The sequence below is a fragment of the Mytilus galloprovincialis genome, chromosome 9, assembly GCF_965363235.1.
Source record: "Mytilus galloprovincialis chromosome 9, xbMytGall1.hap1.1, whole genome shotgun sequence".
In the NCBI taxonomy this organism is placed as follows: domain Eukaryota; kingdom Metazoa; phylum Mollusca; class Bivalvia; order Mytilida; family Mytilidae; genus Mytilus; species Mytilus galloprovincialis.
In genome coordinates, this window is record NC_134846.1 from 76,538,357 (window position 1) to 76,554,380 (window position 16,024).

Here is a 16,024-nt window from a genome sequence, read left to right on the forward strand (position 1 = left end):
TCACGTTTGTGTAAAAGAATTATCAGCACATGTTTCAAATTTATATCTGACAAAAGTTTCTGTTGTCAAAAGGGATTCACATTTATATTGCAATAAATTTACAGAAGGAGGTGAAATCAGATTGCATAAGCAATGTACAATACTACCCCATGCACTAACACATCGATATTGAAAGTACAAGATCCACCCAGAGTTATTTGTTCTATTTTAAAACTTGTACAAAATCAGTTCAAATTCTGGAAATCCCAGAAGACGTAGTTGAATCTGATTGGATAAGATAGAAAAGTGATGAGGGGATTTTCCCCTTTCAATTTTAGAAACGCCAAGAATTTTTTGTTACTAGTCCGTCGGGCATTTTGGGTTACAAGTTTTGGTTACCCCAGGTCTAACTGTTGTAGTCCTAGCCGTCGGGCTAGTGGGTTTCTTAACCCCTGGCTTTTGACCATCCACAAGAACATGCGGTCATCCGATGTTCAGTACTTCAGTACTTTGATTAAAGAGTGAGGGAGTGGACTGAACCCTTACTTAGTCTTGTATTGATAACTATTGTTCTATCTGTCCTTCATTTTATATATGTGTTCACTTTTTAGTTAAACTTGATAACTTTTCATAATTAAAAGAAAAATGACCATGAGTGCTATTTGTGACCAAGTTTATTAGTCCTTAGTAGTTCTTTGTTTGTAAACAAAGAAGAAAGAAATTTTTATCTGTACTTTACTAGTGGCTTTTGTAATTCTTATATATCTATTAGAGCCAGCGGGAATAAGGCAGGTGTATTCCAAAAGTATATGGAAAATTATGTTGATAAAGGTATGTCTGTACTGAATTCTGACATATAGGTAATGTAAGTCTAGTTCAAGAATACTTTATGTCAATTTAAATGATAAAAAATTCAGGGAATATCTTAAGGGATTTTTGTTTTGATTTGTTCTTCCATTTAAAAATTTAAAATTATTGATTTGCATAGTTTTTATTTGATCTTATTACCTCTTAAATAATGTTGATAATGGTTAATAAAATGTTCGGGATTACTGTTGTGTATCTATGCAGTAATCTGAGGAAACTGTTATGTTACATGCTTATTGGCTCAGACAATATTTATCTCATCATATATATTCTATGCAATACAATTCTGTCAATTTATAATATATTTTGTCAGTATATTATATATTTTATTAATAAAAAATAATTTATTGTATAGGTACATAATGTTATATTCAAGTGCAAGGTATAAAATACAAAAATGAAAAGTAGGTGACTTCAATGGGTGCCAATTTTTATTTGGGTTTTCTGATGGAAATCCAATATTGATCTGGGGTTGTACGGGGGGGGTGGTTCCAGTTATTTACTTTCAATAATTCATGAACTGTTCAACCAATGCTTTTCATATTTAAATATGTTGTTTCTGATAAGAAAAATGGATATCATTATAGTATAACTAACAGCCATATTTGAGTATAAAAAATAAGAGAACACTTAACTAAACAAGGTATAGATTAAACAAATGCAGAGCTGGAGTTTAATCTATGATGGTGTTTGGTCACAAGTTTTTTTATTTTTATTCTCCACCTAGGGGCATTATGTTTTCCAGTCTGTGCGTCGTCTTTTTGTTCATCTGTATGTTTGTTCGTTCTTTTGTCTGTCTGTCCTGCTAGAGGTTTAAGTTTTGGGTCAAGGTAGTTTATAATGAAGTTGAAGTCCAACTTAGTTTAAATGTTCCCTTTGATAATGATCTTTCTAATGTTAATGCAAAATTAAAGTTTTGACCCAATTTCACCTTCCACTGAATAAAGAAAATGATAATGTGTAGTATGGACACATTCTTGTTTTTATACTGCAATCAGCTATTTTACTATACAGATAAAGCTATACGTATAAACGTTAGCTTTATACGTCAATGACCTCAACTAACCTATAAGCCCCGCCTTCTTACCGGAACTACTGTATTTCATCAACAACGTCACGTCACAACCATGACAACGTGTAGTAACAATGGTCAAACTTTTAAGAATTTAAACTTATGTCTTCAAATTGGTAATTTATATACCATGTTTATTAAATGTTATTAATTAAGTTCATTTTCCCTTTCTAATTCCTTAAAATGTCAATGTCCTACCGCCTGGACTACGGTCATAGGGAAATACCCCAAAATGGTACCCCAAGAGGGAAATTCCAAACAAATTTTTTTTTAACAATATTTGTTCCATATTTTTTTTTATTTTTTTTATTTTTTATTGATTTCAGTATAAAAACAATATATGTATAGTGTCTTGAAATATGAAATTTATTTGTATTCGGCACGAAACAGGGGAAATGCTCGGTAGAACCTCGCATTTCCCTCCGTTTCTAAGCCTCGTACAAATAAATTTCATACTTCAAGACACTATATGTATATTGTCTAAATATTCAATAAAGTACCCATTCATTCAAAACATATAAAATGTGTTAAAAAGCCATTACCATGTCAGAGCTTTACCATGCCCCTTTAAAACTAGGAAAACTGAAAATGATAAGTCCATGGATTATTAACTTCTGTGAAATGATACAATAAAGAGATCACCGACACATCACGGTCTCCACAATGTTGAAACATTTCAGTCTCCTTACCATTATGTCCATGTTATAAATTCATCTCTTTTCTTTTTAATGTTTCTCTTTCTCTATTTTTCCAGATATTTGAATTGAGAAGAGATATTCCAAACCCAACATATGGAAAGACACCAGAAGAAAATGTTACTATGGAGAGCTAGTTCAGTGCTTTGAGGAGCTAGTTCAGAGCTTTGGAGAGCTAATGTTCAGTGCTATAGGGAGTTTGTTCAGTGCTATAGGGAGTTAGTTCAGTGGATCTGACATGGACAAATCATAAACATTGAATGAATTGTAAATTAATAAATAAAAAAACTGACTTGAAACACTGATTGTTTGTACATCAAGTACTTTACAGATTAATTAACACGTTTGTTGAGGTAACAATATGCAAATAATAAAAGCACTGACAAATCATAGAGAAGCATTTTTATATGCATCTTTTGAAGACTCATTGTCAATGGTTGTTCTTTGTGTGATAACTTAGAACACTGATAGAACTTGTCTGAATATTGTAGTAAATGTATTGACTGTATGTTCGGTGTTTGCTGAATATGGTCAACTTTAATCTGATTTGAATATCTTGACCATTTTATTCACAATATTGTAATGGGATGATAATTCGTACCTGCACTTGGTTTTTGCCTCTTTAAATAAGACAGTAATTAAGTTTATATTAGCACAGTCCTTGAAATATGCTTATTATTTCAATAAATGTATTCTTTGATGCAATCTCAAATTATTTGGTATTCATATTTGTTAGTATTTTTGTCAAAAACTTTGCATGTTTTAGCAAATTATGTTTGTTTTTGAGGTCTAGGACATTTCAGTATCTTGTATGACCCTTGCAAAGACAGAATTTGCAAAAAAGATTATCAGGTTCTTAGAAAATGTTAAGAATGAAACTTATTATGTGACACACAATAAATATAAATGTACTCCTGTTGTGTTATATTTTTCTTTAATTTTTATTGCCAAGTATTATATAAAAGATGGTTTCTTTATGTAAATTTATCTTTTAATGTGTATGACAGAAAATTGAATTTGTTTTAATTACTTACACAAATATTTATAATTAATCCTTCTCATGTTAAAATAACAAAGAAAGCCTTTTAAATTAGATTAACAAAGAAAAAGGACACACTTGTTATTCAGTACAAAGAATAATGTAAACTTCTGCCTACCATAGACTTCTGGATTATATGTATGTTATAAAAATGTTATTAATTTCACTTTAGAATGAATAATATGAACACTAAAATACACAACTTCCTTCATGAATAATATAAATAATAAGAAACATATTGTGACTGTTGCCTATCTTCTAGATATCTTGAAACATTATAGAGGGAGGGAATTTTCTCTTCAATTAAGTACTCAAGTTTGTTTTGCAAGTGAGGTATTTGCAAAGCAGCAGTGATAATTTTCAAAATGATTTTCAGAAACCATCATTAAAATGGTTCTAATTAAGTTTAAAAAACTATTTATATTGAATTTTTCATCCTTTTTGTTAAAATGAAATCACATAGAAACAAGAATATGTGCCCATAATACACCATGCCTAACTCACACTATCATATTCCCATGTTCAGTGAACCATGAAACATTGTTCAAATTTAAATTTGGCATATATTCTAAATATTTCACTTTATATTGAACATGTGTACTAAGTTTGCAAGTAGATGTGACCACAAAATACCTTAAACTGAAACCAACTTGAAACCTAAACTTTAACCTAGTACAGCACTGATGGACACATGCACAGACCAAAAAATGGTGCTCCTCTTCTATTATGGGCAGGGCATCAAAATGGGAAGAGAAAAAGAATTCAGTTTATTGTTTTGCAGACAAAATTCCATACTCCAACTCATCAATGATATATGATTATTAGAAGAGCCGTGGTATAGTGGTTAGTGCATCGGACTACTAACACAAAGGTTCCTGGTTCGTTTCTCGTTTGGGATGAAAATTTCAGGAACTCAATTTTCGGCTCTCCCTTGGCACCATCTGCGAGTATGGTCTTGAGGAAACGATGATAGTCCGTCGGAAGGGGGCGATAAATGGCTGACCCATGTTAAGAGAGAGTTATATCTCTTGCACGATAAAGACACCCTTGTACATTTCGAAAAAGAGTAGGCTAATGCCGCTACAAGGCAGCACTCGCACCTGCAAAGTGGAAAGGGATTAATATAAGTTGCAAAACTTGTTTCCCAATCCACTATAAATAAATATGTTTAAACTAATGCTATATGAAATAGATGGGCAGAAAGAGTCAGAAATACACAATTCAAATGTTGTTTGTTGAAATCAGTATTGTGTTCTGTCCTTTTACTAGTTATAAATACACAAGTTTTGTGTTTGCTTTATCTTAAAATCTGCTAGGTACATATTTAATATCTGTAATAATTCAAGGAGCATATTCATGAAGTCAGACTTGGTTAAATTTTCTGTTGGAAACCTATGTTGATACATGAATAAAAGAAAAACAACCTATTTGTTTCCTTCTTAAAAACCCATGTGACATTTATTGTAAGCTAGTTCGTAAATAGCAGTGGTTGTCTTTTGTGTACCAGAATACATAATATGACAAATTTATCTGGTATTCTGTGTGTATTTTATTGGTTTGCTTAATGACCAGTGGCAAATAGTTCATGCCTATTTAGGACAAAAATATGTTGATTAGGATCTTTAAAATTGGTAAGGTTGTATGAAAGGCTAATGTAATCTAGACTGCAACTAGAATGCATGATATGTTTGGTAGATGGGAAAGAGCTATGGCCATTTTCTCCATATTAGTTTCAAATACAAGATCAAAGACAGACTGTAAATATAATGTTGCTTATGAAATTTAAATATTGAAGAGTCTAAATGACATTACCAATAGATTTTTCCAAAAATTTAAATATATCAAGAAAATCTAAACGTCTTTCAACAATGCACTTAGATTTTGCAAACAGTTTTTGACTATACTCTAAATGTTAATTCAGAATTTTATTGTTTTGGCAATTATCCTCATATCCAATTATTTCATTCTTTTGAAGTTCAGCAAAACTTCCTGTTTTCCTTTAACTTTAAAACCTGCATGTTTGTTAACTTATACAAATGTAAATTAGTAAAAAATCAAATACTTGTTAGATCTCTGAATTATATTATTCAAACAAGATATATGCATCAGTTTGGACATGATGGTTAACTTTAGGTTTCTTGTGATCTTGCATAGAAAGATATGTTTATAGTTATTGTATAAATTATATAAGTGGTGAGAATAAAAGTTTGAATTTGAATCTAGATATTTGAAGTCGAAGATTCTCCTACATATGATACACTTTCCTTTTCCTTTTATAGTTGTAGTTTCTTTAAGTCAAAGGTAGTGGTATATGCACTGCATTTATAATAGTAAAAGGCATTCAACAGTTTTTCAAAAGCATGCCTTATATACCCTTTTCTTTAAAAAAAATCCGTTAAATTGATAACTATTGAAAATAAATCTTTAGGGAATTTCCAGTACCTAGGGAGAACAATGATCTCATATAAATATGACTTCTGGTGCTACAGTTTATAGTAGTGTTGTCAAATCATACACTATTACCTAACCGGTTACTCGGATAATCGTTCGACCGATTAACCGGTTAACCGGTAGTTTAAGTTGGTGTTTGAAAGCCTTATATCTTTAGTACCATACACATAGCTATAAGATGTGGTAACAACCTTCCATCCAAGTCATACATTTACGCCTATTGTCCTTAAGCATTATAAGGCTTGTATGTGAGGATTCCTTGCGAAGTTTGACTTGTAATATTCAGATACACCGTATCAACTATGGCGTTTGTATCAACTTCAGATTGAAAAATAGAAAAAAAAACTTCCTGATCTCGTAGAAGCGAATATGTCTGAAACCGATTATATTTTCCTTTTCTCTTCTCTCCGATATTAATGTGGAGTGTTTCAATTTGAAATGATTAAGCATGTTACTCGTACTATCAAATATGCATTTAGTACATTCACGTTGGTTTGCATTTCACAATATTTTAGTTGACATTTCGTTTAAAGTATATCAAAGCCTTACACGACGGAGGTTGCATATTTAGAAGTAGGTCTACACGCTATTAGATCAAAAATAAAATAATGAAGTAAATCGTAAAATTTAACCGTAATTACTGATTTAAAGTTACTGTTAAAATAACAAGTATACTAATTATGTTTCATTAAGATCTTGCCCCAAGCTGAGCGACAAGTTCTAATTAATTTTATGTTTTTCGGATAAACAATAGCAATCAATAGACTGGACAATTGATCTGTCAAATTAATTACCGCGACGACAATTTTTAAATAAAACATAACTGTTTAATGATTTCGATACAAATTTATATCAAATCTATTAAAATTGAAAAAAATGTCCGGTTAACCGGTTAGTGTTTTTGGTATTCGGTATTCGGTCGTTCGACCGGTTAACCGGTTAATCGTTGACAACACTAGTTTATAGAACTTCAGTATTTACACGAAGTTGATACTGTGGATAAAGGTAAAGATTTTGCTGATAGAACCTCAATGTATACATTTTGTGGAAGACTGAATATTAGAATAAAATGGAAATGAAACTAAGTATGATATAGATTCAGGGGAAGTATGTGATAATATAAAATATCTTCAGGTTGTATTTGTCTTGTTTTATCTAAATTTATGCTAATGCTTTGGCATTGTGTCTGAGGTCTGACAGAATTATGTTAGAACTTTTGCCATTGACGACAGCATGCATCATTTGGCATGTTTTTTTCTGAACACAAATCTTTTTTTTTACTGTAAACAAAACAGTCACGATATTTGCCATGCAATCCTTGTTGATACACCACGGTACCAGTAGGCTATTTGTCTAAGGTTTTAACTCTCAACTAAAATGAAATAATCAAATTTTGATCTTGTAAGAAAGACATTTATTTTACACAAATATTTTTTTTTTATTAAATTTTCAAGCATCTTAATTATATAACAATTAAGCTACGTTGTGTTATTTTTTCCTAATTTGATTAAGTGCTTCATTAATCAGATAATTGGTGTTGAGTTGTGACAAACATGTTTAATCAAGAAATAGTCCCTGTCCTTTTTGATAAAGTAACACTCCAATGTTGTTTTGGATCAATTCTTCACATACTCTCACATAAAATTGCTTTATTATATTTCCGATATAAAAGTATTTTATTGTCATCAGCATCTAACTTTACATTTACAATCACCATATAGACTTGTCAATTTTCTCAGAGTTTCTGATTCACGACAGTACAACGTAGCAATGAAATAACTTTAAATTAATTTAACCTTTATAAGTTAAACTAATCGTATAAAAGACATTACATGTATATAAAGTCCTTTTCCGGGTGGTTGGTTTTCAATGAAGGCTTAACAAAAAGCAAGGGAAATAATACGTATAGTTTATCGATACATGCGCAAATTACTGACAGGGTAACCGGGCAAACGTTGCTAAGGACTCAGTAGTTATTGGAAGTCGTGGTTCCTGTCCAGGGGAGAAAGAAATAATTAAAAGTTTACCGGTATAGTAACAACATCAAAAATGTCGCAGGTTGGGATACCCCGTCCCAATGTGATGGGTTTAGGAACAAATAAAAGTGGCATTACTCTACCACAGATTGCACATCCTTTATCTCGTATGTCAGGCCCCGGTAACTTGGATGTTCGTGGGGTGTCTCGTGATAGCCATAGACCAAATTCACAACCTTTAACAGGAAGACCATTAGCTAACGAAAATGTTTTCACTGGACGTAAATCTGTAAGTTCTTATGGCCGGGACAGCCGACTTGGTGTTAACCAGCAAGTGGTGGCGATGCCGCATGATTCTATTCCTGAAGGAGTCGAAGTTACACATGGAGATCCAAATACTACAAGAATGCCCCTTTTTGGTAAGTATATGATTGGCGATTTACATTATCTTTTTTAAATTTATTTCTAAAGTCTTTTAACTGTTCATTTTTAGGAATATTCATATAATTTGTTTGGAAACAGCAATGGTATCTAATTAGACATCAAAATAATTGAATTAATCATTGAGAAATTATTTTATTTGCTATCGACAATACACAATTCTTTGTTATTCAAACAAATTTTTAGATTAAGACTTCTCAAGTGTCAAATTCTTCCTGAACTAAGATATATATAAAGATCAAATATTAGATCACCGTTTACAGTAAACTGTAACACACGAATCGTTTAGAAATGTACTGTTTACTTTCGATGTGAGACGACAATTTCTGTTTGTTTGATTGAATTATTCTTTACATTCAATCAATTCAATGGTTATATTAAAAAATTACAAGGGTTTTAACGGGTTATACCCTGTCTACTTTTTTAAAGTACAGATAAAATAATGAAAACAAAAATGACTTGACAACGTTTTATCCCCTTTACCAGAAAAAAAACATTTGAGGAAAATCATTCAACTAAAGAATTGTTTTGTTATCGAATTGTGATATAATTTTTAAAGTTTAGATCAGGAATTTTGATTGTAACTGGACACTGTCGTTAATGTTAAATCAATAAGTAAAAGTATAGACGCACAACTTTTTCTTCCAAACAGCATGTGACAGATACAGTATAAACTTTAAAAAAAAGAACATTACTGTATACTAAAAAAAAACCAACATCACAACATGTACATCTACAAAGGTTTTAAATGCACACTTCGTGTTACCAGATATACATTAATTACAGATAATTTCGTTTTCAACATTAGAAAAATGAATTATTGATGTATAAAAACTATTTTCTTGTCAAAACTGGTTCATTTAAATGTAAGCATTGGATATCAATTGTAAATAATCCTATCGATAAGTTCTGTTAATTGTATGTTGAAACATGGACTAGAGATGAACAAATGACAAACTATATAAGTTATCGATGTGATAACAAACATGTCAATTTCAACATTTCTATTCTTACGATCAGTTCTCTTTGCTAGTAACAGGCTTTCTTCGTTGGTATTTTTTACTATCATTCTTTTGTCAACATACAAACCTAGATAACAATGTAAGTGTGTTTCTTCGATTCTTATACAGCGAATTGATGGGTGTATATACTGAAGACAAACGTCGACTTTTTGAGACTAGTTGAAATTCAAACTGGCACCATTGGCACGAGATCAAAACTGACAACTTAGCAGCTAAGCATGGTCGTTTGGCTTTTTGAATTTGAGTTTTTTTGGCATTATCAGTGCAATACAAAATAATGGTAGATTTCTCATAATTTTGTGAAAGATTATATGACTACAAAGTAAAATAGGAAAAATATCGAACTCCAAAGACAATTCAAAACCGAAAGACTTTATCAAATAGCAAAATGTTCACACACATGAAACTAATGAAAAACTAGTACCCTGTAATGAAGGTTTGTTATCAGACTGCAATCGGGTAAATGCTGTTAAGTTTCGGGTAAGGCAGGTTGTATTACTGAACAACAGACTATTTACATAATTTTACTTTTTAAGGCCCTATTGCCTTGGATACACCACGTGGTAAGCATATAATAAATGGTGAAGGAGGTTTCATTCCTGTTGAAAGGATTATATACTGCATAGATGTTAATAAAGCTTGTTCATTGTAGCCTTTCAAAACCATCTCTCTCGGAATCAATGCATGTTGATAGCATATCTTGATCTGCTTATTACCTCTATTCTATGTTTCTCGTGCTAGAATTAAACTATTGTAGCAAATAGCTCTAGGACTTTAGATAACGCATGTGGTTAAGCATAAGTTTTGAGTTCAGATAATGTCTGCGTTTCTGACAATGACATACAATAGAGAGAAGAAACTGAACAAGTAATGAGGCGAAGAATGTTTCCGTATTTTTTTCAGTGTGATACTTAGCAATGACTGCAAAAAGGTTTGTTGTAACGATTTGCTTTTTGACCACGAATTCATTTTCGGCCATAAACTGAACATGATTAATATCTAACAACTTGGGATACATATACATCTATATATTATAACGAAACATAGCAAAATAATTAACAAAATATATATCATGTTTATCTAATTTTAAGGGTTCGGTTTAAATATACCTTCTCACTTTCGATTTGATTGGGAACATTAACTCTAAAGATATGTGTAACCAGGAATTAAGGCAATTACGTTTCCCCCACAGTTTGTCAAAATAAAAATATGTTGACAAAAAAACTAAAACGAAATATGTTGAGATTCCAACTTTCCTAGAATTTAAAAAAAAAAACATTTTTTTTTATCGCTTGTCACTTTCAAAAGTCTCCCCAATCTCCACTTTTCATCCCACCTATACGCCACTGTAGAAGAATCTTCCAAACTAACTCTTTGTTAGAGATCCAATATTTAACACTTGGCAAGGCTTTATGGAATAAGTTCAAGGTTTCTATCAGTAAACTCGACGTTATGTCCTCAGGACCGCTAAGTAAAGGCAACAGTAGTATACCGCTGTTCGAAACTCATAAATCGATAGAAAAAAAAAATCCGGGTTACAAACTAAAACTGAGGGAAACGCATTAAATATAAGAGGAGACAACGACACAACATTAAAATGTAACACACACAGAAACGAACTAAGCATTAGACAAAATCCTATGAGAATAACAAATATAATATCAAAACTAAATACATGAATTTGGAATAGAAAAGTACCGTGACATGTCTTATAACAATGCGAATTCACACTCAAATATAAGAGAAAACAAACGACACAACAGAAACACAACGTTAAAATGTAACACACACAGAAACGAACTATAGTATAACATTGGCCATATTTCTGACTTTGTACAGGACATTTTTTTAAGGGAAAAAATGGTGGGTTTAACCTGGTTTTGTGGCATGCCAAACCTCCCGCTTTAATAACAATGTTTAATATAACATTAAAATAACAACATACCATTACAGGACTTCATTACAAATAAATAGGAGAACACATTGGACAAAGAAACACACGAATGATAGCTAACAAAAGGCACCAGGTTTAAAATTTAATACGCCAGAAGTGCGTTTCGTCCACACACTTCTACTAGTGACGCCCAGATACAAAAAGTTTGAAAGCCAAAACAAGTACAAAGTTGAACAACACTGAGGACCAAAAGTTCAAAAAAGTTGTGCCCAATACGGCTAGGGTTTTTCTGCTTGGGATAAGAACATCCTTATTATTTAAAATAACGAGTATATTTACAAGTGTCCCTGTAACTTTTTAAGATTTGTTCAGATTTCAAAATTGAAATTTTCTTAACTTTTGTATGTTTTTTGTTATTTATCTAAGACTCGTAGTTGAATCTGAATATTTAAATGTCGCGCAAGTGAAAGGTTTGAGTGATGTAAACTCATCCAACCTGCCATTGTCCTATGGAAAGTACCTGTACCAAGTTGGGATTATGACTTCATTTTCCTTAATTCGTATACGATTGTATACGATCATGTTTTCATGCCTTTTTTGTCGGCCTAGTGATTTTGGACTTCAATTTTGGATACGCATCCTTGGAGTTGAATGTTCTTATTCTTTGTTCGTTTTTTTCCCATGATTTTTCAAGCCTTTTAGATTTGTAAACAAAATACAATCTTGTAACTTTTTACCAAAATACTCCTTGTTACTTTTGATTAAAACACTCCCGACTAGTAAAAAATGTATGTCCACCTTTTGACTGAAAACGTATGCTTTCCATATGCATTACTGTAGCAAGAAATAAAAGATGATCTGTTTGATCATAATCAAAATTTTAAAGTAAAACGTATTGAAAAACATAATGTACTTGACGATTCTGAAACTAACATCTCTAAAATTAGCCATTGATAATGTTTAACATCTTTAATATACATAATGTCATTAAATGGTATTGGTATTTCAGGGAGCAGAGCCGGTATGGGAAGCAGGATGGACAGTCGTATGTCCTCAAGGTTGTCTAATGCCTCAGCTCAAGGTCGACTGGAAATCGATGAGGTGAGTTTAAGGACAGTGTATGGTTAAAGAACATTTTTATCCCCATGAATAATCAAAAGCCCAGCATCTATGTCATCTATTTGACTGCATCGTATACCACTTTTTATGTTTGTTTTTACATTTAGTTATGTTGGTATTACGAAGTTCATAACGAACACATGTAATTACGATGTTGTTGGAACATAGGTACTGTTTGTCAGAGGAAAAACAATTATTGGTTGTTGTTTGCTTAATGTCCAGTGGCACATATTAGAAGTTCATTTGCTTAATGTCCAGTGGTACATATTAGAAGTACATTCAGGAAGAGAACAATATAATAGGAAGGTTCTGAAAGATAGGTTGACTAGGATGATGGGCATGACATTTGAATTGCCACTGAAAATTTAAGTGTATGTTACATAGGAACAGAAAGGAGTAGGTTCAGTAAGACCCCTTTTTGGCCCCAAAATATAGCAGTTTTACAAAATTGTTAAAATGTAAACCTTTAGTTATTTATTGGACAGTAGAATGCTTCTGCTACATAAATATGGGCTGTTTTTGACAATACAATGCACATATATCCGGTACTAGTACCATTAAGGCATGCTAAATTACTGAAATCCTCATAATTCTAGGATTTTAGTTAAATTTTAGACGGTTTTCGTGTAAAACGAAAGTGGCCGCATTCGTGTTCATCCTTTATATTGAAATGTAAGTTGTATTTTATGATAATACATAATATATATAAAGGTTGAGGATGAACACGGATGCGGCCACTTTCATTTTTACCAAAAACCATCTGAAAAGTGACATTTTTCGGCATATTAGGTAGATTTTTCATATTTGAGCTTGAATCGGATCGTTTTTAATGACTAAATCTGTTAAAATCTTTCACATAAATTAATTAATTCAAATAAAATAGACACTTAAGTGTTTAAAAAGTGGTCAAAATCTTTCGTCAGATGAACCTGAAATTTGAGGCCAAAATCGGTCCTTACCGGACCTACTCCTTTGTCTCTAAGAGGCCACCTAGTAAGTGACCTCATCAGAGAATTTTTGCAAGGGTTCTATAACATGTGAAGAACATGGCGTTCACCCTACACAAAAGGGAAAAAAGTTTAAGATTAACTTATTTGAAATAAATACAAATGTAAAAGTCAATATTCCCACACCCCACAAAAAAAACAATGAAAAAAAGGCCTCAGTAGTAGCCCATTTCCTCTGAAATATTGCTTAGTTTTAACATAGAATGAAACAGTTTTGACAGTTTTATCTTATAATGAAGAACTTTATTCTTAAAAAGCATTTATGTGACAGTTATCTCAAAACTTGATTGAATTGTTTATGATGTTTTAAGACCAAACAGTTTTAAGTATTTGACTATACAAGATGTAAGTAAGTAGAAACAGGAATAGATATTTTCACATACACAAATTCATGTTATTTTTTATTACAGCATTGCTATGAGGAACTTCTCTTCTCTAGTAGATTTTTTTGAAGAAACTTTGCATTTGGGGCTTTTTTTATTTATAGATTTGTATGAATCTAACATCATGATCATGTCAGGAACTCATATGGTTGTGGTGATCATGTCACTGTATATATAGAGTAAAAAATGTTAGCGTCACAATTTGTTGTCCTGCAGGAATATATGTTATATTAGAAACAAAAGTTTAAAAAATCCATTGCTAATGTACCTGTAGTATTTATTTGATTATTTAAGACATGATGATACTAAAGTAAAAAGAGCTTAAATACAGCCCTCAGTTGCTTTTACTAAATGACTAAATAAAGTTTGAAGGAATCTACATGAACTAATAACATTTGTTTTACTCATATGTGTATTCATTTTAGTTGGAAGCTAGTCTAAAACTAAAAATTAAAGGAAGTTACTTTGAGATCAGGAAAAGGTTCAGGGATAATGATCCAGAACAGAAAGGAAATGTTTCCAGGTAATTATTTAGTTAATTGACACAGAATAATACCTTGTATCAGGAAAAATGTTGGATCACACTATGAGTTAATTGTCAGGCTATTGTAAAGGTCTATTCACAGACTCCTACAACAACTACAGCCAATACTGTCAACCAGGTTCTAAATGATTCATCCAAATTATAACAAAATGTAACAATTCAATAAGGGTCTTGCATGATCTGTGCTGGCTTACACCCTTTTTGGCTTTACTATAATCTAGTTAAGGTACCTAGTTTTTGAAGTCATGATGTAACTTATAGTCACATCCTTGTTATTTTTATTGATAACATGGTCTGTTATGGTACAGGTGTTTTATAAACATAAGGATGTATTCTTCTGACATTTCAGTCTCGTTCAGTCTCATTGAAATCTGGAATTATTTCCAAAACATGTGATATTAGTAGAAAATAGCAATGAATTTGATAATTATCATATTCAAAATTCAATCTGTGAAAGACTTGTGTATTTCCAATAAGTAGTTTTTGAGAAATGAAATTTTCAAATTTTATGACTAATCAAGTCAGGTTTTTTTAGTGAAATTTTGAGAAAAATGGGTGAGGGGTACCAAAAAAATGATTTTACCAGAAACATAAATATCCCATATAACTTTTTCTATTCAAATTTCATACATATGTATTTTTTTCAATCATGTGATATGCATTTTGTTCTTAAAACAGAGAAAAATCACAAATTTCCAAAATTGACAACATGGTAAATTTGACACGAAAAAGCATCAAAATATGATAAAACTTTCTTATATTAACACCTACCTATAGGTTTTTTTAGTTGAATTTATTCAGATTGGTCCCCTTCATCTTTGAGAGTATGAAAAAAAATTTAATTGTGGAACTGTGATTTTTTTCACAATAATGTCCTAAAAATGGGTAAAAATTGATGAAAAATGGAAAAATCATCAAAATTGGGTACTTTCAAAAGGCCGTAGCAAAAAAAAGAAACACACTACCATATGATTTTTTTTTTCACCAATTATTTTTTTACAGTCTTATAAACCCAAAAATCTGGTTTAGAAAAAAAGTTTAATTCTAGAAATGTTTGGCTCCTCAGAGGTGTACATCCTTTGGTTGGTCGGGTTGTTGTCTCTTTGACACATTCCCCATTTCCATTCTCAATTTTATCCTTAAAAAATAAAATGAGAGAAAATGGTACAATTATTGAAAGACACTAAATTATTCAAACTTTTTCAGTTCATATTTTTGAGAGAACAAAATCATTAAAGTGCCAATTTTGTTTACAGGGAGGCATTGCATAGAATTCTTGTGACAATTTTAAATGTTTCACTGAGTCAAAATGTGTACAATCGGCTGATGGAGAGGATTGGATTAAAAGATAAACAAGTGATTAATTACACTGAATTCTTTGCCTACTTCCGTGATGGACCAGAGCCTAATGATTATCCAGGTTGGATGGACCCAGTACAGAGGCAATACCAGGATAAGGCAGTCATGTCATCTATACAAGTTCATTCTAATCTGAAAGAGAAGGCAAAACAGAGGTAAATAAAAATTCAGGGACT

The 16,024-nt window shown here is 31.5% G+C and overlaps 2 protein-coding genes across 6 annotated transcripts in view; both read left to right on the forward strand.

Annotated features, from left to right (window-relative positions):
* The window catches only part of LOC143045980 (ubiquitin carboxyl-terminal hydrolase 39-like), a 34,638-nt gene extending 31,607 nt beyond the window's left edge, over positions 1 to 3,031 (forward strand). The window contains exon 14 of the mRNA XM_076218883.1: positions 2,673 to 3,031. Within this exon, the coding sequence (XP_076074998.1) occupies positions 2,673 to 2,750 (78 nt within the window). The 3' untranslated portion in view covers positions 2,751 to 3,031. The remainder of the gene's footprint in view (positions 1 to 2,672) is intronic.
* Positions 3,032 to 8,029: 4,998 nt separating this feature from the next.
* Positions 8,030 to 16,024, forward strand: part of LOC143045982 (EF-hand calcium-binding domain-containing protein 6-like) — a 29,650-nt gene continuing 21,655 nt past the window's right edge. For 2 of the 5 annotated variants that reach the window (XM_076218887.1, XM_076218889.1), the window contains exons 1-5: positions 8,031 to 8,498; positions 10,079 to 10,105; positions 12,446 to 12,537; positions 14,371 to 14,468; positions 15,746 to 16,003. In XM_076218887.1, the coding sequence (XP_076075002.1) occupies positions 8,153 to 8,498; positions 10,079 to 10,105; positions 12,446 to 12,537; positions 14,371 to 14,468; positions 15,746 to 16,003 (821 nt within the window). In that variant the 5' untranslated portion in view covers positions 8,031 to 8,152. Of the gene's footprint in view, positions 8,499 to 10,078; positions 10,106 to 12,445; positions 12,538 to 14,370; positions 14,469 to 15,745; positions 16,004 to 16,024 lie in introns of all 5 variants that reach the window. The other 3 variants (XM_076218886.1, XM_076218888.1, XM_076218890.1) reach the window with 3 other exon arrangements.